The following is a 25,161-nucleotide window of genomic DNA, read 5'->3' as shown; positions in this document are numbered from 1 at the left end:
TCTATAGGTAATTATACATCTGAGCATACAAATATGACGTGCGGAGTTCCCCAAGGCTCAGTTCTGGGGCCTCTTCTGTTCAACATCTACATGCTTCCACTGGCTCAGATTATGGAAAACAACTAAATAAATTACTATAGTTATGCGGATGACACACAAATTTACATAACCTTATTGCCAGGGAATTATAGCTCAATACAACAACTGAATATGTGCATTGAACAAATTAACGACTGGATGTGCCATAACTTTCTTAAATTAAATGAAGAAAAACTGAGTTGGTTGTTTTTGGTGCAAAAGAGGAACGATTAAAGGTCAGCACTCAGCTTCAAACGACAATGTTATTGTTATCATTAATGTTATCATATCACTCCAGTACTGAAGTCTCTACACTGGCTTCCAGTGCCTCAAAGAATTGATTTCAAAATACTTTTACTGGTTTATAAATCACTAAATGGTTTAGGGCCAAAATACATTTCTGATCTGCTACTACACTATGACCCACCCAGACCTCTCAGGTGGTCTGGGACAGGTCTACTTGTTGTCCCCAGAGTCAGAACTAAACAGGGGGAAGCAGCGTTCAGTTTTTATGCTCCACATATCTGGAACAAACTCCAAGGAAAACTGCAGGTCCGCTGCAACTCTCAGTTCTTTTAAATCCAGGCTGAAGACATATCTTTTTAATGTTGCCTTTCTTTAAATAACCTATTTTTAACTGTTCTTTCTTTAAAATTCTTATACTGCACTGTACATTTTATTCTTGTCTTTTAATGATCTTAAATTGTTGTTAATTGTTTTAATGCTTTGAAATAGTTTTTAATTGTTTTCTAACTGTTTTTAATGTTTCATGTTTCATGTAAAGCACTTTGAATTGCCTTGTTGCTGAAATGTGCTATACAAATAAAGCTGCCTTGCCTTGCCTTGCCTTGCCTTGCTGACATCTTGTAATTTTGGAGCCAGAGTCTGTGCAGTAGCGATCGGGCAGTGGAGCAGCGGTATCCAAGTCCCGCCCACACACCCGCCCGACCAATCACGAGTCAATCCCTGCTGTCATGAGGTTTCAGCCCGTTTTCATATCATCAAATAACTAATAAAAAACAAACTGATCAGAAAAATGAACACTAGAACAAACGTCACCGGGATCAGAACTATCTAAAATGACGGAAACCGTCTTTGGGGAAAAATTTATTTGACGTGTACTTTGAGTTTTTAGTTTCCAGATGTTTTGGCTTCACTTATACACTATATGCATCAACCCCTGCTAAAGATTGGGTCTGAAATATTATTCCAGACTCACCTGGACCTCCAGGTGTTCCTTGGGCCCCTGGTGGTCCTTTCAGTCCTGGGTTTCCCTTTTCTCCAGGTAAGCCTTGGTCTCCAGGCACCATCTCCACCACCATGTTTTTGTCCTCCCCTCTCTGGCCTGCATGGGGCAGTATTCAGTACAGGACAGTACGTTATAGTATTAATAATCAGTCCAATTGTGTCGCAGCTTTCCATTTTGTGAGTCACTGTAGTACCTCTCCCCCCAGGTGGTCCTGGAGGTCCTTGTAAGCCCTCGTTCCCCGATGGTCCTTCATCCCCCTTCATACCTGAGTGCACAAAGCAGCCTGTTGTTAAACTCTCCAAAAAAAAACAACATCTAAGATAAATAATATTGCAGCAACAAATATTAGATTTACCCTCTGAGACCAAAGTTTATCTTCCGTAATTGCTCAGGGAAAGATTTCATAGCGAGCTAACAGACGTGTTGGTGACGTTTCTGTCACGTGGCTGTCGCTACCGAAAATAAACAAACTAGAAGGGTGAGGAAGAAGACGCCGCAAAGAAGCCAACGCAGAGACAAAGGTAACTTGTGTCGTTAAGGACCAACGCCGAAAACCGACAGATAAAAGGCAAGAGACTTGGTTGTTTATGACCAAATTACAAAATCTGATACGAGCTGTGGAGAGAGAGAGAGAGAAAGAGAGAGAGAGAGAGAGAGAGAGAGAGAGAGAGAGAGAGAGAGAGAGAGAGAGAGAGAGAGAGGTGTCTTAGGTGTTAAAATTAGTTTTACGTTGTAGGACATTATTTTATTAGTTGATTTTGTAATGTTCCGGGATTTCGATCTCTTAAAAGAAATGTTTATGTTGAACTAAATATACTGTACCTACACAATAAGTTATGTCCCTTGTTTTTGTTTGCCCTTTTATGGACATAAAGCACAAAAATAGATATTCAAACGCCATTTTTGGCCAGTTTTGACAGCCCTACCGTCCAGTACATGTGTTTGGCAGAGAGTGCTCTTAGTTTGCAGTTGTAATGCTCAGTATACAGGTCATATGACTTGAGTTCTTACCAACAGGTCCTGTGACACCAGTGTCTCCCATCCGGCCTTTTTGTCCACGTGGACCTGGTGGTCCTTCTTGACCCTGTCGTCAACAACAACAACTGTGTTAAACACATTCACTAAGGATTTAAGCAAACACACATGTGATCCTGTTTTTTTACTTGATACTTCCAATCTTCCAGTCAAAGATGATTTATTTCATTGACTAGACCTTAAGACACACCAACCCGACGGCCGACCGTCGTCAGAAAAGGCAGTCGGACTGATCAGTCGGCTCCTCGAGGTCCAAAAAGTTCCTCAGAACACACCAAAGAGACGCCAACTTGAGCGTACGTTCTGCGCGTGCGCGAGACATAATACGTATTCAAAAAATTTAAACCAGAAATGACAGAACAGCTCTTGAGACCTGGTAAACACAGAGCACGCTGTCACTCATTGTTTTCATCAGAGAGTGTAGATAGTAGTCAAGAAGGATTGTTGTTGTCATCACTCGCTGAACGAATGAATATACGATACGGCTAGTAATAACAAGATACTGGCGTTGTCAGCTCTTGGGCTTAAGAAGCACTGATTGGCTAGTCAAGGGCTAGCACTCCACCAATCAGACTGGTCACTGAGTCCGACTGCCCACTGGCCGATTCAACAAGTCAAATCGGCCAAAATGAAGGCTGACGGCTCCTCTGATGGACAACGGCACAGAACACACCGAACAGACTCGAGTCACCGACCTCGCCAGATTAATCGGATTGGTGTGTCAGCGCCTTTAGACTATGTCCAGATTCAGTTGCATTTGTGTAGTCGATTTGAACTATGGGATGTACTGACCAGCCTGCCTTGAGGGCCAGAGTCACCATGGTAACCAGATGGTCCTTGGCAACCTGTAGCTCCTTTAGATCCCTTCTCTCCTTTAAAACCAGGACCTGGAGGTCCAGGAGGACCCCGAAAGCCCTGTGGACCTACAGAGAGAGACACAACAGTTAGATTTCATGCTTGGTTTCACAGAGGAAATGCACATGCAAAGATTGTGATGCTTTGTGCTAAGTTTTGTTTTGCTTGTGTTGTCTTTTTGTTTCTTTGTATTTTAAAAAAGCCTTTTTAAACATCAAAGGCAGGGGACTAGAGATGAAAAATATCCTTTTGACTAATTCTGGCTTTTTAACCCATGGGAAATCATATGTTTTCTTAATTTGCGCCGTCCCCTTTCATAAATAAACTAAACTCTAACTCAACAGTTGTCTCCTTTGTGAAAGTCCTGTGTTTGTTTTACCCATCCATCCACCTCCTCCCTACACGTAGCCTAGAAATCTAGATGCACACTAGCGGCAGCAAATGTAATATGCAACCAGGGCCAGTCTAAAAATGCTCTGTTGGCTTGCGAGCTGGAAAAAGCTAGTCAAGCCAATCACATCGTGTATAGAGTTGATGGCTTATGGCTGCTGCTGCTTCTTTGGAATCGGCTTTGGCCGCGACTCTGGGAGACATGGAGTTAAGCTTTTCTTTGAGAAAAGAACAAAGAACGGCACAGAAGTTATTCTTAAAAAAGGAAGCTGTGTTCAGAGTCTGTCAACTAGCGTTGCTCTGGTTGGTTGGTTGGTTGTAGCGCTATCCCAGAGGGACAACCATTTATCCCGCCCCTCGGATTGAGCCCTGCCAATGGTGAGATCCCAGACCCACCATCTTAATGTGGGTCTGGCATGTCCTTCTTTGTTTTCAAGTAGCAGGGAATTCACGCGGAACCGTCACAACTCTGCCGTCATTATGTCAAGCCTCGCCCACCGACTCTATACACGATGTGATTGGCCTGACCAGAGTTTGGTTTTTCCAGCTCGCAAGCCAACGGAGAGTTGCTAGACTGACCCTGGCTGCAAATTACATTTACTGCCGCTAGGGTCCGTCTAGATCTTGTATGAGTGACAAAACGTCTTCAAGAAACTGTAACCGACTGTAATCCAATGGATTAACCCTTCCTTGGATACTATGACCTGGATGACTGAGAACCTCTACAGACACCAGGAATGTCTGTTGGATGAGGTAATCCAATAGTCTTCATGGGTAAGAACTCCTCAAGAGCTCAGAGTATTCAGGGGAATAAACATTTGAACATCAAGACCAGAAGCTCCAGAGCAGCTTCTAATGTGTTGATGTTTTGCAGACATTTCTTTGTTTCATCTATAAACTCAACGTGTCTCGTCACCTTTGGGTCCTTGTTGTCCGGCAACTCCACTTTCTCCTTTGGCTCCTTCAGTGCAGGCTCCCTCCGTGCCAGGCGCACCAGGAAGACCAGCGGGACCAGGAGCACCATGACACCCTTGGTTTCCCGCAGGACCAGGAGGACCAGGTGGACCACAGCCACCAGGAGGACCCTTCTCCCCAACACATCCTGTGGACACCAGAGGAGGTACAGAGTGGGTTTTATTTCCTCTTCTTTCAACCCTGACTGGGAACTTATCTCATAATCACAGTTGAGGACTCACCAGGTGGACCTGTCTTCCCATCTGCGCCCCGGGGTCCGATTCCGGGAGCTGGGGAAAGAAAACCAACCAATCAGAGATCCGGAACATCACCAGAATGGGTTATGAGCTGAATATGAAACCTAAATTGTTCGAATAAAACCAAACAGAAAATTGAAAGGTTTTGATGCTTCTTACGGACAGTCTGTGGTTAAAGGAATGGTCGGTAGGGATTTAACAATGCATCGTGAATGTGTTAAAAATGGATATAATGTGTAAAGATTACAACCGGTTGAGATAAAAAATTTATCGCAATGCAATTTCTAAACATTTTAGGACGTAATCTACTTTAGATTTCCCTTGTTTGACTTCAAACATCACTACGTCTTCTTAGTTTATTTATTTGAAGAAATTTGTTTCTATTTGTTTAGTTATTTTGATGTTGGATTAGTTTTAAACATCTAATGTTTATTGGAGATACAATTCAGTTTCAGTGTCACTTTTGCACTTTTGTTTATAGAAATTAAGGAATATTTTTCAGTAATTTGTCTGCAGCTCATTCTTTTAAAAAAAAAATCCTTAACTTGAAATCCTAAATCATATTAAATCCACAGTTGAGTGTACCGTTACATCCCTAGCGGTCAGAGCAGCTCCAAGAACGGATTTCTTCACTTCAGTAGCTAATCATTGCAATGAGGTCTGTGAAACTGAGTCCGCGTTGTTACAAAATCTTGGAGGTGCATGGCTCAGACCCTTTTCCAACCCTCAGCGCACTGTTGCCCTAATATCCACACCGCCCCGGCTCTGCTGACCGCAAAAACCATGAAACACATTCTATATCCACTCAGAATAAAGATGGTGGCTGATCATCCAGTCTGGTCTCCTACCTCCCATGGCTCCTTTCTCTCCTGGAGGTCCAGGTATCCCGTCCTGCCCCTGGGTTCCTCTGGGACCAGCTGGACCAGGATCTCCAGGAGCCCCCTTGTTACCTGAACATAAAGACATAACGAACCCACTGAGAGGACAGATATCAACTTCATGTTAATCAGCAGCAGTGTGGAAGCAGTGTGGAAGCAGTACTGATGGTGTTTTAACTACTGTAACTCTGCTGGCTGTACCTGTGAGGCCGGTGGGTCCTACAGGGCCATTTTCCCCCGGAGAACCATCACAACCCTTGTCACCAGGAGACCCAGGAGGACCTGAGACAGACAGGCGGGCAGGCAGAGAAACAGACAAAGAGACACACAGGTTAATAGAGTGTCACGTCACAATCTTTCCTATGGACCTTTTTCACAGCAGACATTTTAACTGAGTAGGAGAAGCACAACCGAGATTGATAACCTCAACGATGGCTCAATTCCATCAAGTGTCCCAGTAATCTATTTCATTGAGTCAGCATGCACAATACCAGGGTCTCTCATAAGTGGAATGCAACCATCATTAATGGTTTTGAACACACCTGTGCTTTTCCTACTACGACGTGAAAAAGGTCTATTGGCTGCCGGGTTGAGGTGGGCGTGGCCTACCTGTGTCACCCAGCTTACTAAGCGAAAGTTAAGGAGACTGAGAGGAGAGTCAGAGTTTGGAAGAGAAAGATGTGCTTCTGAATGTCATGATGAACATTCAAGTTGTCAATGTTTTGTTGTCCGTGTCTTAAATGTCTATAAATGAACTGTCAACGGAGCCAAAAGAACATGGAGAGAGATGGTCGGAAACATGGAGTGAAGCAACGCCGGGCCAAGGACGAGAGGTAGGCCATTCCATTTTTACCTAGCCTGGCCAACCGACAGTTAAGCTCTGTAGTTTCATATGCAGAAAAAGCCAAACCCTGAGGAACAACGAGTACAACATCTGTCTAGGTTTAGAATTGAAGGCTCACAACGACGGAAAACTAAAGAATTATAACTGACAGTTTCTCATACAATATATGATGAATAAATGAATCAAACCTCTGCATCCCGGGGGTCCAGAATTTCCTTTGGGGCCACAGGGGCCACAGGATCCTGGAGGACCAAAGTTTCCCCTGTCCCCTGGAGTTCCCTTCATACCTGGAGGTCCTGATAATCCCCGATTCCCCTGAGAGAAGAACCGAGGAGGAAGAGAAGATACTTTATTGTTGTTTCCAATGTGGTATCATGACTTCGCGACGGTTGAGTTTAGGAAAAAACACCACACGCAGGACACAAATCCCGCTCTCCTGGGTGAAAGTCCTGTGTTTTACCCATCCGCCAACTCGGCAACCCTCCCTGTGCAGTGATTCACCCTTTTATACTACTCCCTACGGCGTATGTATGTAAGTATGCGTCTTGATAACACGCCAATAATGGCATACGAATTGGCGTGTTATACATACGCCACTTCATGACATCAGTCTGTTGTTTCAATTGAAATTTGTCTCCTTTAGGGTCTAACCCTTTGGCATCATATTTAGAATCTTACTCTTGGCGTCACTTTTTGACCCTCTGGGTTGGGACGTACGTTTAACTGACATGCGCCACAAGAAAGGGACGGTTAGGTTGTGGGAAAAGATTGCGGGTGGGATTACAAAAGGTACTTTTCAGTGACACAAACCAACCTCCTTATGCAGATTTTCTGTCTTTCGTACTACCATGGTCGCTCTTAAAGCAACACTAGAGAACTTTTCCTCTTCGGACGTTGGAGGTTGGAAGCAGAATTGTCCATTACCGCTACCATTACCATTATTCTATGTCTCATTCGAACTACAGATCTGCTACCCAATCTGGCAAACTTGCACCAAAATAAATCGTTTCAGTGGTTCATCAACTTATAACAGGGTGAACGGCACTTCTGCATTCGCTTTGTGGCCCTTTACCAGCTATAACCGCACTATGCAAGTTTGCCAGATTGGGGAGCGGATCTGTAGTTCGAATGACACATAATGAAACATTACGACAACGGTAATGGACAATTCCGCTTCCAACCTGTAGGGGGATCGAAGCGGAAAATTTATATAGTGCTGCTTTAATACATCGTCAATTTACAGCCCCTAGTGCCTTCTATACAGACACCAAATGGTGATTTTTCTTTTGGTTTTTGTCCCTGAGAACCACTGACCAAGCGTCAGTATTTATGGGTTGAGAGTGAGAATATGTTGTGTTAGGGTTAGCCAAGCTTGTGTGACTCTGTTTGTGTATAATACCTTCTCTCCTGGAAATCCTTTAGATCCTGGTCCAGGTGAGCTTGGTTCCCCTTTAGTACCTTTAAGTCCTCCTGGTCCTTGATCTCCTTCTGATCCAGGTTCCCCAGAAGGCCCTGGACTACCTTTCTCACCTTTAAAACCTAGACAGAAAACACCAGCACAATTAAACTTAAACAGCTAATGTAAGTCCAAACTGCCTGTGAGCTTCTCCTGTACTATACGGTAATTCCTCTACTGTGTGACAGTAAGTTGCGTGGTTATGACACAATCGTTAGCCTATTTTTACAAATAGGAGCCATAACGTGAGGTACGAGGTAATGTAGCCTTTTATACATTGTCATGTTTCTTTAGAAATTAACAATGGACAAATATAGTCTTTAAACGCTTCAGATGTAAAGTTATTCACTGTCAAAGTGACGTCAAAATGAATGGCAGTCAATGGGATGCTAACGGGAGATGATGGCTTGTTAGCATCAAAATGGCGCAATAGGAGGTACGCATTGTGGAGAGAGGCTTACCCCCTTGGTTTTATACAGCTAAAATTGTTGCTTTAATATTGCTGCAGAGCATGTGCATTTTTTCCAGACATTTAAAGGTAATGTTTTATCAATGTAAAATCCAGTTAATTGGGGTGGCAGTAACTTAGTCAGTAGGGAGTTGGGTTGGGAGCCGGAGGGTTGCAGGTTCAAGTCCCCATACTGACCAAAGTAAGGCTGTGGACTGGAAGCTGGAGAGGTGCCAGTTCACCTCCTGGGCACTGCCAAGGTGCTCTTGAGCAAGGCACCGAATTCCCAACTGCTTGGGGCTCCTTTCCATGGGCACCCCCCTCACTCTGACAGCTCTCCATTAGTGCATGTATAGGTACTGAGCATGTGTGTGTAATGCAGACCTTTGTGTAATGTGTGTAATAACAACAGAGTGAAAACATTGTAATTTCCCCCATGCAGGATTAATAAAGTATAAAGTATTACATTATTATTATTTAAAAAGGTAAGATTCAAGCAGGTGGGTCAGTAACTCACTGGTGCTGATCAACAACCCAATCAATCCCTGCAGATACAGATCATATTGGTGAAGACAGTAAACTCCTCTGATATTTGCCTTTTTTAAACGTTTAAACGTTACCTGGTCTCCCCATCTCTCCTTGCATCCCGTTGGGTCCCCGAGGACCAGGAGCACCATTCTCTCCGTCTCTGCCAGGGTCTCCAGAAGGTCCTGAAAGACACATTCATCAACTGTCAAATTATAATTTGATTGTCATGCGAAATCATGAAAACATGACGCAAGTAAGAACTCATCAGCCAGGATTTTTACTTTTACTTACAGCTCCTTTGTGTAATGTTTTGAGTTGATTCTTAGCAAAAAACCCTTTTGTTCTTTCACAAATATGTGCTCATTCATGTGTAATTACTTCCACCAACTAATCAAAGTATTCGGGGGAATCGTAGCGTTGAATCTGCCATTCATAATAATTCAGAATACATACAAGCGAGTCACTCATATATAGGCCTATTCTGCCATGTAGTGCCTCCATCTTTAAAATACATTAGCCAAAGAGGGACATACCTCAGCGTTTCGCACTGTGGCACTAGTGGCACTGTGACGAATGCCAGGGGAGATTACTCGATCTTCCGGCAGATTTGAAAGCCCGTTGAAGATGGAGGATCACGCTGATACTTTGCTAACATTAGCTTGTATATTCATTTGGGAACCTGATAGCTGATATTAGCAATGAAATGGTACCAAAATAACGAAAACGTAAAACTATTATTACACTGCAAGGAACACTCACGGACAAAGTCGTACTTCTTGGAACAATACAGCCACCGTAGGAGTTAAAACGCGATTGGAATGGGAGGGGCTAGAAAGTAATACTCAGTTGGTTGTCATATACAATTTCACCACTAGACTGTGTAAATTCTTACACAATGTAGCTTCACGTCATGTAAGTGTCACTTTTAGGTTTCCAGAGGAGCTCAGGAAGAGCAGATACTACAGTGCCGTTAGCTATTAAGCAGACCCAAACAAAATCTCCAGATGTTTTTTTCAGACAGTTTTCAGCAGTGATCCAGACTCAAAATCTGCCAAATTTAGCAGACTGTTTTTCTGCTTTGGGAAGGGCTTGTTTGTTTTTCTCGATTACTTTGCGAAAAGTTTGGCGGAATACTTCCACAGAATTTGTGTGGCCCTGCTTAAAAGGGTTCTAACAAACCAACAGTACTTTCAGTAAGTTGTGTTCACCTTGCGGGCCACAATTTCCAGGACTACCATTGCTGCCGTCGAGGCCCTGTGGGCCCAGGAAGCCTGTCTCTCCTTTACTACCAGTGAGACCTGGGGGCCCTGAGGGTGAGATAGGAAGCAGACAGACAAGTTACACACAGCTAGAACAACACACCTGGAGTACATTCTCAAATGACTTGTAGCAGCAGCCCCCTGACGTACTTACAACTACAACATTTTTACACTTGCGCAGCTCTATTAAAACCATGAACATCCTGCCAAACTTGAGGATTCACAACTGCAATCCACAAACCAAAGTATGTTATATTTTTTTTAGCTTAGCTAAAAAAAAAATTTAAGCCATCAACCTGCTAGGGTCTGCATATGAAAATTTGCCTGCATGGCTAAATCTGGCACATTTACACATTGGACTCTGTGTATATGTTGATTAATGTGCTTTGTCCCTTTCAAATGAAGAAATCCAAAGAAAAGGGTGACGTCACTGCTGCTACGTTTATTTTTTTAACAGTTTATGGTTAATAAGTGTATTTCATTTACTTTGGATAGAGCCAGGCTAGCTGTTTCCCCCCTGTTCTCAGTCTTGATGCTAAGCTAAGCCAACTAGCTACTTGCTCTAGTAACGGACAAAGTCAAGGTTAAGAAGTATAAATGGGCAATAAAATGGGACCCAGAATAGAACCCTGAGGAATACAGAGGAACATCTGTTTGGGACTGAAGGCTTACAACGACTGATAACTAAACAATGATACCTGACCCAGTTTTTCACTAGTTTTAGTGACTTCATATAGAACTGAAGTAGAATTAGAGTAGAGTACCAGGGTCTCCAAGGTCTCCAGGATCTCCATATATATCCACAGTGGTCTTGAATCCTTTTGGTCCAGTTTCTCCTCGGTTCCCCTGAGGCCCAGGAGGCCCCTGAGATCTACTGATCCCATCTCGACCCATCTCACCTGACAGACAGATAAGGCACAGGCAGTTACAGTAAAAAAAAACTGGTTGATTGTTTGTATGTTTCACTGACTGATTGATTGTTTGACATATGAAACCTTTGGGTCCTGGTGGTCCAGTCTCTCCTGGTTTCCCATCATCTCCTGGACTCCCAAGGGCTCCTGGAGGACCCACATCTCCTCTAATACCTAACACATACATATATGTGGATGTTACTATACTTGTGAGGATAATGCATTGATTTATATTCACAAGTCATACACATATTTTAACAAGTCTACAGCCGTGCTATCAGATATGTGGGGCAGAACTTGAGCTAAATGCTAACATGCAAATGTTTAGCAGGTTTACCATGTTTGTCTTCTCCTTTTAGCACGTTAGCATGCTAACATTTGCATATTATCAGTAAACACAAAGTTATGTAATGTAATTTTGAATGGTGAACCACATTTCATCACAATCCATCCAATAGTTGTTGAGATGTTTCTGCCTAAACTAAAGTGGTTCAAAGTGTGTTTCAGGTTTATAGAGCTGGAGGAGCTTCCTTACCTGTGCTTCCTGTTTCTCCATTCTTCCCTCTCAGGCCCTTCAGTCCAACTTCTCCTATTCGTCCTGGTGGTCCATCAAATCCTGGGGCCCCGTAAGGCCCCTGAGGCCCTGGGTCTCCCACGCCCTGCCTCCCAGGTTTACCTTGCAAGCCCTTTTGGCCCCGTATCCCTGCAAGAGTTGGTGAGTTTTCTCATTGTGTTTTTTTTACTAATCCTGCAAACTCTCTGCTCAGAAAATTAAAGGGTAATTTTGGTATTTTTAAAACTGGGCCCTGTTTTCCCATGCATTGGTGTCTAAGTGACTAAAATCTTTGGAATTGGTCCAGTATTGAGCGAGAAGGCTGTAACTTGCAGCCGTGAACCAGGCTGCAATGTAACCCTAAAGGACAAATGTTCAGCGTCAGTTAGCGTCCACTAAAAGTTCTGTTTTTGCCACTGACAGACTCAGATTATTATTCTAAGAATCTGAAATAATTGGATTGGAAAGGATCCCTACAGAGATAGACCTTTTTGTTAAAGAGTTAGATCCTTAGAGACAAAAAAATATTTGTTGCTGTTTTTGGGTAAAATGACAGTGTTGAAAAATATTTGTATAGGGACACAAACTCTGCTGCCATCAGCTTGGAGAAATTTTACCTGGAAATCCGACGAAGCCCATTGGTCCAGGCTCTCCTTCAGGTCCAGGAGATCCAGGGAAACATGGCCCATTAAAACCAACAGCACCCGGTAACCCATCCAGACCACTCCGACCTGAGAGACACTTCAGTTCACTAAAGTTCACTTTAGGTGTTTTCAAACATCAGGTTCACCAGATCTTATGTGAGGTACCTTTAGGTCCGGGAGGTCCGTCTTGCCCTGGAGGTCCTGGAGCTCCATCTGTTCCTTGAAGTCCGAGGTTTCCTTGGGGCCCCACAGAGCCATCTTCTCCCTGGGGGCCTGACTGACCCTGCTGGCCTGGGAAACCAATACCGCTGCCCCCCTGTGACCACACAGACGAACATGACTTTTGTTTACATCCAGTAGCAAAACAGGAAGTAGTGTGATGTTGTTGTGCACCACATCCATGTCATATGAACATGTCAACGGTTTCAGCCTTCGACTTCGCGTCAGCTGGTGTGGCTCTGGAGAAATTCACGTCTAATCACATCTTTCTATGATCGTGTTCTGTCAAGAAAATGGTCTTTTGAATGGCAAGTTGAGTTTCAAAAGCCTTCCAGATGGTTCTTTCCACAAGCAACATGACATCATGACTTCGACATCATACACGCCCACTTTCTTAAGCCAAGTGGCTACAGATAACACATCTGTACGCATATTAGCTATGCGTGAGCTATCCACGTGTATGTCTACGCTGTATACAGCGGATGTATACATACACACCACTTGGCGTGTTATCGTGTAAACATACACGCCACTTTCTAAAGCCAAGTGGCGTATTATCTGAACACATTTTGAGCGCCGTACACAGCGGACGGGTTGGGTTTAGGAAAGAAGACCCGGTTTGGTTTAGGAAATGTGACATGGGGGACACAATCCCCGGTCTCCTGGGTGAAAGTCCTGTGTTTGACCCACCCTCCACCCCGACCAACCTCCCTTTGCGGATTTTCGCCCATTCACACGCAATCGCAAGGTAATGTAAGTCAACGGCATTCATAAACACGTCTGACATGCGTCTTGATGACACACCAAAAATGGCATACGAATTGACGTTATACATATGCCACTTCATGAGATCAGTCTGCCACAAGACTAAAGTGATATGGATGTACTGTTGATGTGAACTGAGTTAAAACCAAACACCACTTGAGCATTAAAATCTTAAAACAAATTTCCCTTTTAAAGTACATTTAGATAAGAAGACAAATGTGCGATCAATTTGCGATCAAATCAAGAATGCACTGAAAACAAGGTGTTTTCAGTGCATTCTTGATTTGATCTACACATGTGAATCCAGACATATGAGATCCTCAGTTCCTCTGTGTTCTTTTCAACCCTTTACTTTATGTTGAGGACTTCCTGTCAGTACGAGTCCACGTTACCTTGGGGCCCGGCATCCCTGGGGGGCCTGACGGGCCGGCCCGTCCCTTGATACCAAAACTTGGTGAACCCGGAGCTCCTGGAGGGCCCTTGATTCCTGAGCCAGACAAAAACAATGTGTTACTGTCATTTATCATCTTCTTTAAAGCCTCAGTGGATGGTTTTGTTCAACACTGTACATACACCTGACCTTTGACCCCTGGGAAGCCTGGAGGCCCCTGGACTGAGAATCCTTTTTCTCCTCTTTCACCCCTCGGACCAACAAATCCTGGACCACCTGGAAGTCCTCCCCCACCTGAGACAGACCAGCACAGACAACAGGTGAGTCAAGAGGTAAACACAGATTTTGCAGTTTGGGTTTTCACCTGTTCTTGAAATGATCAGATTTCTTTTTAAATAATAAAATAAATCTCAAAAATAAGGATGACACACAGCGCTACAGTAGATGGACCTGTCTCACCTTCAGGTCCAGGGTTTCCGGGTGAACCTTTCACTCCTTTCTGTCCCGGATCTCCTGGAGAGGTTTTGATTTCACCTGGAGAACCTTTTTCACCTGAGTGAACAAGCAGACAGACAGACAGGTTGTTAGTGTGTCTTCTGGGTCTGAAAGTTAATGAAGGACTACCTGTTAAAGGGGCGCTATGCAGTTTTGGCCATTTCTTAGCTGTTTTCTGGCTTTTTGCTGGCAGGTTTCTCTATAGAGCTCCCCCTACAGCTTCAGAATAGATATTTGGCAGCTCCTATGTTTACTTGTGTCTGACTCCTCTCTCAGTCAGTCCGCCATTTCCTCTTTCTCTCTTCCTCCGACAATGCTTTTCTAGCTTTCTGCTTCTTTTTTGCCAGCTCAGCCATGACGATAGTGTGAAAAACTCCATCACTACCTTGTTCTTATAGCTAGCCGGTTCCTGAATGGGCGTATGTGTGCAGTGCTGTGAAGCAATTCATTACATGGCGAGACCTGATATCACACCATACTTCCTGACGAATGTTGCATGGGTGGTTTTTCCGCTCACGCTAGGGGGGAGCGAGACGACCACCATTCAACGATTCCAATGACTCCCAAGCTGTCCAGTTAAGGTAGATTAAGCTAAAAAAAAAACTGCATAGTTCCCCTTTAAAGCACGGGACTGTCAAGCCAGGGAGCAGAGTTCGCTTCCACTTTCCCTCAGGAAATGCGTGTTCCTAGGGAGTGTTTTAATCCAAACCACAATCTTTTTTCCTAAACTAAACTAGTCGTTTTGTAGCCTAACTTAACGCTCACTTATTCTTGCCTAAACTTAATCGTAATCTCCGCCGGAAGGAGCGGCAGTTCGCAGGACTCTGTACCCGGCTGATAGTCACCTATTCTATTGTAACTGAACCACCAACTACCGCTGACCTGACAGCGCACCACGCAGAGCACCGTAGCTAGCTAAACACATCTCATAACTGTCGCTGAGACAGAGGGATGTTGCTGGCGGCAGGAAGCTCTTTAGCGGCTTAAACATCTAGCAACTGTCGCTCATGGATCTCTGTAGACGATATCACATGACCAGCCGTCGGTCTCCTACTTTTGTATGATATCATGTGCTTTGATGTGCATAACTTTCTGTACAATATCAGACGAACCAGTTCATGAGAATGCGGTGAAGAAGTATTGGGCTTTGCCCCCTGACGCTAAATCGTTGTTAGTTTGATAGCCGATGGGTTTCTACGATTAGGCGTGACTTCTTAAGATGCTTGATTAAACCAGGACCCGCTCACCTGGATTTCCAGGATCTCCTCGCTTTCCCAGGACTCCCACATTGCCTTTACATCCTGGAGGTCCTGGAAGCCCAATTCCAGGTGGTCCTGGAGGTCCTATCTGTCCTACTAGTCCTCTGAGACCAGTCCCCCCGAAAGGTCCCCTGTCACCTTTAGGCCCCAGGGGCCCCTGAGACCAGGATCAGAGAGAAACAACAAACCATCATCAACATATCATGACTGTCATCACAGTGATTGCCATCCAGTTGTAACTCTGCTGGTGCCACGGGGTACGGGGAAAGATTGGAGAGCAGTGCAACTAATATGAAAAACTAGAAATTATGATTTCATGAAGTCAACTGGAACACCTAAACACTACATGTTGTTGCAGATATGCAAGAGCTTCATGTACTTCATGCCTTGGACTACTGACTTTTCTATATGTTTAATATTTTATTCATGTTTAATCACAAAATGTTGCCTTTTTTTACTTGCTTTTTAGGGAGCATATTGTAACATTTGGCCAGGGACTGCAGATGGAAACTAGCCTTTTGGCTAAATCTGACATATTTACAAAAATGTTTATTTATATGCAGTGTAGATAAAAGTATTAAACAAATGGTTGAAATAACTAGCTGAAAGTAATGACTGAACAGTATAAATGGTTAGCTAAAAGTAAAAGAGAAATGGTTAAATAGCTAATGGTCAAAAGAGCTAATGGTTGAAATAGTCCCACAGCCCTATGTTCCCACAGCCCTATGTTCCCACAGCCCTATGTTCCCACAGTCCTATGTTCCCACAGCCCTATGGTCCCACAGCCCTATGTTCCCACAGCCCTATGTTCCCACAGCACTATGTTCCCACAGCCCTATGTTCCTACAGTCCTATGTTCCTACTATGTTCTCACAGCCCTATGGTCCCACAGTCCTATATTCCCACAGCCCTATGTTCCCACAGCCCTATGTTCCTACAGTCCTATGTTCCTACTATGTTCTCACAGCCCTATGTTCCCACAGCCCTATGTTCCCACAGCACTATGTTCTCACAGCCCTATGTTCCCACAGTCCTGTTCCCACAGCCCTATGTTCCCACAGCACTATGTTCTCACAGCCCTATGTTCCCACAGTCCTGTTCCCACAGCCCTATGTTCCCACAGCCCTAAGTTCCCACAGTCCTGTTCCCACTGCCCTATGGTCCCACAGCCCTATGTTCCCATAGTCCTGTTCCCACTGCCCTATGTTCCCACAGCCCTATGTTCCTACATTCCTGTTCCCACAGCCCTATGTTCCCACAGTCCTATGTTCCCACAGCCCTATGTTCCCACAGTCCTATGTTCCCACAGGCCTATGATCCCACAGCTCTATGTTCCCACAGCCCTATGGTCCCACATTTCTAAGACTTTTTTCAAAATTAGGCCACTAATCAGGTCCCTGAAAATTAGGCACTATGTTCCCACAGCCCTCTATTCCCACATTAAAATTTTTTTTTTTTTCAAAATTAGACCCTATTTTCCCACATTTCTTTTTCATTAATTTGTATTAGATTTTATCCCCCTAACCACTAGCTCTAACCCAAAACAATGTTGTGGGAGGATAGGGCTTAAATTGAAGGGGAAATGTAGGAACAAATGACCTAATTTTGAAAATGTCCTAGACATGTGGGAACATAGGGCTGTGGGAACATAGGGCCTAATTTTCAGTGAAAAGAAAATTTGTAGAAACTGACAGTTTAATTGCATGAAATATTTAACAATATCCACGTTGATATAATGAATAATGTTCTACATTTTTAACATCCATTGTGAATTGATGAAGGGGTACGTTAGTTCATGTGACAGGACTGTGAGAGTTTGGAAACCACTGTGTTATAAAACGACATGTTACAGACAGAAATGATTCTCTTGTGTCTCTGCTCTCAAAGTCACCATGTGATGGATCATAAACTCATTTACTTTGGCTCCATCTGGTGGTGAAATGAATATGAAACTCAAAATGTTAACTCAGTCACTTTAAAGGTACAGGAAGTCAGGAGTCAAGTTTTTCTTGCTGCAATCATTTCTCCTGTTCATACCGAACATCAAGAGACATTCATTTGATTCATATGTTTATTTAACAGGGAGAATGGGCAGTCATTGACTGTCCCAGAATTAGCTCATTAGCTAAATGTAATCTAAGGCAGGCAAATGCCAAACAGAGTTACGGCATCACATGTTGATTTGATGATGATTAGGGTACAGAAAATTAACATTAAAGGCATCATACAAGATATAACACTAACCCTGTCTTTTAACAATGCATAATAATACAAATAATTGGTCTCTTGCTCTTTTCAGTATTTTATTTTTTATTTTTCTGGGCGAAGAAGAAGAGGAGTCCTTAAGAAGCAATATAAACGTGAAGAGACTCCATATCATTTTAAATATTTCTTGATTAATTATTTCATCCGTCTAATATTATTATGTCTGTAAAATGCATCTGTTACTCACAGGGTTTCCTTTCTGTCCCAGAACACCTTTCGGTCCTGTAAATCCTGGAGATCCGTCCGCCCCATCGAAACCGGGTGGTCCCGGATTCCCCTGTTCCCCGTCCTCACCCTTCTGCCCAACCCTCTGCATGATCCCAGGATCACCAACAGGTCCGGGGGTCCCCGGGAGGCCGGGGATACCAAATGGGCCCTAAATACAGAAGACAAAAAACAGAGACAGAGACACAGTAATAAGGTACCACAGTTATACATCTTCCATCGGAATCCATCATAATGGTTATGGATCATCCCTTAAATCAGGGGTCTCCAACCTTTCTTCATCTAAGGGCTACATTAAAATAACAAAAGTGGCCAAGAGCTACTTGCCTCCCATTGCTTAAATTTATTTACATAACACACATGAGCTGAATGAAGCTACTGTTTGCTGAAATTGCAATACCCAAAGCTCGTGAAAAATCTTAACTTCACGTCTAGGTTCATGACTATTTTACACTTCTTTTAGCCAACATAGTTAGAGCTACATCACTGAAAATATTCCCAATAGGATCCAAGAAAAATGTACCACTTTACACGTCTATGGCCCACAAAGTTAGCTACCTCACTTTAATATTCTGGTTATTTTGTGTCTTAGCTTGTCAACCTATTGGCGAGCTTCTGGAAAACCTTCTTGGAGACCCCTGCCTTAAATCACATAGAAGCAGTGGTGGAATGTAACATAGTACAACTACTTTGTTACTGTACTTAAGTACATTTTTCACGTACTATCTGTACTTTACTTAAGTAGAATCAATAGTGCGTACTTTTGACTTTTACTTAGTTACATTTTGCAGCAATTGTCTGTACTTTCTACTCCACTACATTACATTTTCTTTCGCAATGCATGAGGCAGTAGTGTTAACCATACTGCAGTGATGGTTTTGCACACAGTGGTCACTCCCTTTCCTTCGTGTGCGATTATCCTTTTCTCCCCTTTTTATTTTATTTTATTTTTTTATTGTATAAGTGTTAGTGTCAATAAGTTCAATATAACAATGTCTCCTTGAAATGAACAACCTGTCATATCCATGTTGAATTGTAATAATAATGATAATAAACAAAATAAACAAAAAAATAAAGAAAATCAGGTAGTTTTTACTTTCTACTTAAATAGGGTGGTCATTGTGGTACTTCTACTTTTACCAAAGGAAATATGTCTCTGGTTATTTGTACTTTTACTTTAGTACTGAGATTCAGTACTTCCTCCACCACTGTGTAGAAGTCTGTGAATTGTGTGCAAGGTTGAAACTGCATGGTAGTGCTCTGTTTTTTGGTTCTCTTCCCATATTCTGATCGGTTTGTGTTCTCAACTAAAGGGAAACAAACTGTAATGCATTTGGAAGCAGACAGAGACCGTGTTCGAATGAGGTTTGGCTCCACCCCAAAAACCAAACGGACTACCGACTGCCGACCAAACGCTCCAGGGTTCGGTTTAAAAACAAGCCAAACTGCTCAGATGTGAAAACAACCTTAGTCCCCCAAACTCTCCAGTTACCCTCTGTTTTAGCAGAGTTTATGCAGGTGAATAGTGAGCTCACCTGTGGACCAGGTGGTCCTACAAGACCTTTGACTCCTTTGTTTCCTTTGGGTCCTGGAAAACCGTCTGATCCTGGAGAAAGATTGACATCACAGAGACAGACAGGTGAGATTTACCTGTGAACATTTGTTAATGTTTCATTATTCTGTAACACAGTAAATTCATCATTTACAGTTAAAATTAGGACAGTTTGATCTATATCAGGGGCGGAGCCAGATGTTGTAAATATTGGGGGCTCAGCCCAAACCTAAGGAGGGTCCATGGGGGCATGCCCATAAGAGAGATTTTTTTCTCCCATTTACAGCAGCTATTTGCACTCTTTTTCAAGCCATTTGATAATGATAATGTTACTTTTTCTGCACTACAATGGCACTGTTACCACACTGCACATAGCTGTACATAGTGTACATATTTGTCTATATGGTTCATACTGAATATCCATATTTATTCTGTTTTTCTTATAATAATACACTGCACATATCTATAGTATTCTTACTACTTTTATGTTACTGCTACTACAATGCACATATCTGTACATGTTGTTCATACATTGTTCATATTACATAGCCATGTTTACTCTGCTCTTATAAGGTAACTGCGAATACACTGCACACATTTATATTTAATTTATATTACTCTAAACCATATTCTGTAAACCAACTGTACACTACTGTCTACACTGCACTATATTTCTTGTCCTGTATATGTACCACCTGTCTATACCTGTCTATACATAAACATTTTGGAGCTGGAGCCCCAAAAGCCACCCCTTCACTCCGCCCCTGATCTATTTTACATCTTTGATTGTGTAGTCACTATTTCTAATTCCTAATATCTTCCAATTGTGTCCTCCTTTTGAAAGAACTTTGAGAAATTCAAAGGAATGTACTTTGGTATTTAATGGAGCTGACATGTAGCTGTCAATCACAGGATCAGGTCAATAGCTAAAAATATCAGATAAAGATCGCTGAGTCAGGCGTGGTTCTTACCTGACAACCCATCTTCACCTGGCTCTCCTGGTTTACCCGGAGGTCCGGGTTTGCCGAGAACAAGTGCACAGGTCAAGCACAACTCCCCCTTCTCACCTGTCAGACAATCAATCAATCATACAAAAGACTAGTATATCATATTTCATGTGTTATCATGTCATGAGACATCATAACTCCCCATTCCTTCCACCCACTCACCCGTTTGTCCATCCTGCCCTCTATATCCAGGGAATCCCACCAAGCCTTTCAGACCTTTAGCTCCGGGAGAACCAACGTCTCCCGGCAGTAAGTCTGAGCCAAAGAAGAAAAAACAGTCAGTCAGAAAAACAGACGGACTTGGACATGTTGGAAGGTGGATTTTCTTACTTTCAGTCATTATTATTGGCGTGTTACCAATGTTACCGTGTGTTTTTCAACGCCGTTTGGCCTTCATTGACTTACATTACCTTGCGATTGTGTGTCAATTCATGCCATAGCGAGTAGTATGAAAGGCTGAAAATCTGCATAGGGAGGTTGGTTGGGGGGGGAGGATGGGTCAAACAACACAGGACTTTCTCCCAGGAGACCGGGGATCGTGTCCCACGTGTCACGTTTCCTAAACCCAACCGTCCGAAAAGTGATTACGTCGCCATACGAATTGGCTTGTCATACATACGCCATTTAGTCTGCAACCCGTCCGCTGTATACGGCGTAGGCATACACGCCGATAGGTCAAAATGCGTACAGATAACATGCCACTTGGCTTTAGAAAGTGGGCGTGTATGTTTACGCAAAGTCATGATGTCACATGGTTATTTTTGATGTAGGAACTTCCAGGTACTTCCAGGACCTGGACCACAAACTGTCCATCACCTGGTATTCCTGGTTCTCCGGGTTCTCCGTCGACTCCAAAACCTCCTGGGACTCCATCCTGTCCTGGGGGCCCGACGATGTCTGGCCCCGGCTCTCCCATTTCTCCTTTGCTTCCAGTCGAGCCAGGCGGCCCCTGGGGGCCCGGTGGATCAGGGGGAGCCACACCTCATGGGAAGAAGAACAGGCTCGTTTGCATGTGTAGCATGTTACAAAACACTTCAGTTAATAAAACGATTAGAGTCAAAACCTCCCAGATAGCATGAGAGCCAGGGCAGCAGCCCCACTTTGTTATCACCAGAGGTGAGCAGTGATTGGTTGATAAGGAATATATCTTTAAATACAAACAATTTTTTGAAACAACAACAAAGTTCAAGTTGCAAGCTACATGCTGAAAATGGCTAGTTTGGAGTCTTAAGTTTAGAAGAATATTTGGATGGTGCAACAAGACAGACCTGCTTGGTTCTTTCAGGGAATGATTGTAAAGATTTATAAAGAATATGTTTAGGTCATTTCCTCTCTAAGTGTGACGTTTTGGGACTGATTGGTGGGATTGCTGTGTCCGTACACATGTTCCACCAAAACAAGTTCCTTCCTGAGACTATTTAGCAGAGGCACCGTGGCTCCGTCCGGAGCTTAGCACCGCCCAAGATGATTGTGATTGGTTTAAAGAAATGCTAATAAACCAGAGCACGTTTTTCTCCCATCCAGGAATGCTGTGTGGAATAGCCAGACCTTCCTACGCAGCGCTGTGGAGGTCTGGCAATGCGAGACTACTTCTGGCTAAATAAAGTCTGATCTTATGATTGATTGTTATCTCATCATTAACCCATCATCGACAGTAAGTGTGAGAAAGATAGGAGTGGTACCTGGCACGCCCATCATTCCAGGAAAGCCAATGAGTCCTGAAAGAAAGCAGAGAATAATAAAAAAGTTTACTGTCTAAAGACAAAACCATTAAGCCTGTACCGAATAGTTCCAAGCTTCGAAGCTTCATTCGAAAAACATCATGAACAACAATAATTTAGGTTACAAAAAACCAAGACGGCGACAGCCAAATTGCCAAACTCAAAACGACAGTCCACAAACAAATGGGGGATGTCACTGCTGCTACGTCCGTAATTCGTCTGTGGTTTTACTATATGTGAAAATGTTTACACAGGATGTGACTGTTTTCAACAAGATCAATGAAGACTTATTACAGACAAAATATCTAACCATAAATATAATAACGATAAAAATTTTTTTTAAAAAAGCGACAAAAGTGTCAAAAAAAGACGACCAAAACGTTTGTTTACCCGAAAAAAAAAAAAAAAGTTTGGAAATAGTGAAAATAAATTGAAAAAAAAGTGACAAAAACGACAATACAATTTGAAAAAAACAATGAAAAAAGTGACAAAAAAATCAGGAAAAGTGACAAAAACGACAAGAAAGTGACAACAACTATGAAAAAAGTGACAAAAACAACAAAAAAGTGACAAAACCTATGAAAAAAGTGAACGAAACAACGAAAAAAGTGACAAAAACATCAGGAAAAGCGACAAAAACGACTTCCGGTTTGGGTGAGCATGTGAAAGCGGCGTTGTCTCGGGCTCCCGCACCAGCTACTTTGAAAATTTACTTTTTCCTTAAGACCCCAACCAACTGAGAGTGGAAGACTTAACGTTAGAACCTTGAGCACCCTGGAGAAATGTCAAAAGCATCAAAAGCGCCTAAAAAGACTGAGGCAGACGCCTCTCCTGCGGGCAACAGCGTGGCGCTAGCTGGCATAGCCAATATGCTAGAAGACCACAGAGCTAGCATCGCAGCCGACTTCAAAGCTACATTCGCTACTCTGGAATTGAGACTCGACAAGATGCAGACAACGATAACAGAACATGGCCAGCGAATGGTCTCACTGGAATCTCACGCTGAGCTGCAAGCCCAACGAATTCAAGCACTGGAGGAGAGGTGTGTTGCATTAGCAGATAGCAACGCTAGGCTAACAACGAAGGCCATCGATCTTGAGAATCGCAGCCGCAGGAATAATATTAGAATAATCGGCCTCCCAGAATCAATCGAGGGACCCAGGCCCACAAGCTTTTTCGCCGAACTACTATCTGAAGTACTTGGCGGCCAGATCCTCCAGTCTCCTCCTGAATTGGATCGGGCACACAGAACGCTCACCGCTAAACCACAACCCGGCTCGCGGCCCAGGCCGGTTATTCTTCGCCTTCATCGCTATCAGATCAAGGAGATGATCATTCGGGAGGCCCGTAAGAGACGTGGGAAACTTCAGTACCGAGGGTCACCAATCCAGATCTTCGAGGACTACACGCCAGAAGTCGCCGGGGAACGGGCTAAATATCGAACGGTGATGGCCGACCTTTACAACCTCGCTCTTCGGCCGGCGCTTCTCTTCCCGGCCTGCTTACAGATCACTCTGGAGAGCGGAGCGAAGAAGAGGTTCTCATCTCCCGAGGAAGCCACCACCTTCGCGGCCAAATATAAACATGCCCCGTTGCCCGATTAGTGTGACTGCTACTTTATCCGCAGCTAATGTGGACCATGCTAACCTAGCTCCCTTACAGGAGGAGCTGCTTTTGTATTGGTGAGTCTAACGATTAAGACGGGAACCCGCTGAGCTTTAGCACCCGTTACTGTTACAAGGACGATATATTAAGTGAGCTATTGTGCTTATTTCAAAGAGGCCTAAAGGCTAGTCGGTCTGTGGGGCCTAAGCTTGAGGTTTACCATTTAACTGTTGTGCCGTACTAGCCCTATACCTAGCTCAGCGGGGGAAGCCGATGTTGGGTATTACATTTCACTTAACTCTAATTTGAAGCTAACCAAAGACTATAATAGCTTGTACTTTTTTTTTTTTTTTTTTTTTTTTTTTTTTTTTTTTTTTCATATTTAAGTTAGAGGGTTGCCAAGCTAATATATGGTTATAAATGATTATTATAACCTCTGCAGTCCACTCAATGTTTATTTATTTCTAAGTGATTAATACCCTGTGCTTTAGTTTTACTCTACATTACTTTTAATTGTTTATCAATCACATTGTTACCTCTGGATCACTGTTGGTATTCAGACCATCTTGTTATCTAGAAACTAGAAAAATATGTTCAAGGTTCACGTTCATTAATATAGGGGTCCCAACGGGCTCTTTACAGCTGCGGGAGCTGGGACGAATAGAATAAAAGAAAAGAAGGAAGACGACGCAGAAAGGGAAGTATGATTACTTGGGTTTAGTTTGGATAAATAGGGTAGGGGAGAAGGGATGGGGAAGGATGTATTCACTTGATTTTGTTTATTTTGAGTTGTGTGCTATGTGCGTATTCATTTTACATTGGGCTATGTCTGTACAGAAGATTTCACTCGCTGTTTGCAGCTTACTCCTTAAGACTGACCTGACAACCTTACCACAGGACGCTGAACCATGGCTAGTGTAACCAAGGGGGGTGCCGCTGGCGGACGGGCTGTGAGGATTAGCTCACTAAATACTGGTGGGCTAAACGCTGCAGTCAAACGTACAAAAGTTATGACCCATATCAAAAGCCTAAATGCGGACATAATGTTTCTTCAGGAGACGCATTTATGTAACTCTGACCATAGAAAATTAAATAGACCTTGGATTGACCAGACTTTCCACTCCCAATTCAATGTAAAAACTAGGGGCACGGCTATACTAATTCGAAAAGATGTTCATTTCATCTCAGATAGAGTAATGTTGGATTCAAACGGTCGCTATGTTATTGTTACCGGTACGTTATACGGAAAACAGGTAATCCTGGTATCAGTCTATGCTCCCAATTGGGACGACCATAACTTTGTGAGTTCACTGTTTGC

The 25,161-nt window shown here is 43.2% G+C and overlaps 1 protein-coding gene across 1 annotated transcript in view; it reads right to left on the bottom strand.

Moving 5' to 3' along the window:
* The window catches only part of col4a3 (collagen, type IV, alpha 3), a 32,975-nt gene extending 10,752 nt beyond the window's left edge, over positions 1–22,223 (bottom strand). The window contains exons 1-27 of the mRNA XM_028574068.1: positions 22,200–22,223; positions 21,334–21,498; positions 20,680–20,772; positions 20,482–20,577; positions 19,494–19,564; positions 17,921–18,109; positions 15,457–15,625; positions 14,174–14,266; positions 13,904–14,008; positions 13,716–13,810; positions 12,505–12,655; positions 12,313–12,426; positions 11,678–11,845; positions 11,227–11,316; positions 10,996–11,130; positions 10,181–10,279; positions 9,065–9,154; positions 7,940–8,079; positions 6,729–6,855; positions 5,898–5,978; positions 5,667–5,768; positions 4,804–4,851; positions 4,524–4,709; positions 3,155–3,285; positions 2,339–2,411; positions 1,521–1,592; positions 1,298–1,423 (exon numbers count right to left, since the gene is read on the bottom strand). Of these exons, the coding sequence (XP_028429869.1) occupies positions 1,298–1,423; positions 1,521–1,592; positions 2,339–2,411; positions 3,155–3,285; positions 4,524–4,709; positions 4,804–4,851; positions 5,667–5,768; positions 5,898–5,978; positions 6,729–6,855; positions 7,940–8,079; positions 9,065–9,154; positions 10,181–10,279; positions 10,996–11,130; positions 11,227–11,316; positions 11,678–11,845; positions 12,313–12,426; positions 12,505–12,655; positions 13,716–13,810; positions 13,904–14,008; positions 14,174–14,266; positions 15,457–15,625; positions 17,921–18,109; positions 19,494–19,564; positions 20,482–20,577; positions 20,680–20,772; positions 21,334–21,498; positions 22,200–22,215 (3,025 nt within the window). The 5' untranslated portion in view covers positions 22,216–22,223. The remainder of the gene's footprint in view (positions 1–1,297; positions 1,424–1,520; positions 1,593–2,338; positions 2,412–3,154; positions 3,286–4,523; positions 4,710–4,803; positions 4,852–5,666; positions 5,769–5,897; positions 5,979–6,728; positions 6,856–7,939; positions 8,080–9,064; positions 9,155–10,180; positions 10,280–10,995; positions 11,131–11,226; positions 11,317–11,677; positions 11,846–12,312; positions 12,427–12,504; positions 12,656–13,715; positions 13,811–13,903; positions 14,009–14,173; positions 14,267–15,456; positions 15,626–17,920; positions 18,110–19,493; positions 19,565–20,481; positions 20,578–20,679; positions 20,773–21,333; positions 21,499–22,199) is intronic.
* Between the last annotated feature and the right edge of the window lie 2,938 nt (positions 22,224–25,161).

The sequence above is a fragment of the Perca flavescens genome, chromosome 3, assembly GCF_004354835.1.
Source record: "Perca flavescens isolate YP-PL-M2 chromosome 3, PFLA_1.0, whole genome shotgun sequence".
NCBI classification, from domain to species: Eukaryota; Metazoa; Chordata; class Actinopteri; order Perciformes; family Percidae; genus Perca; species Perca flavescens.
Note: the sequence above shows the minus strand (reverse complement) of the source record. Positions and strands in the feature narration are given on the sequence as shown.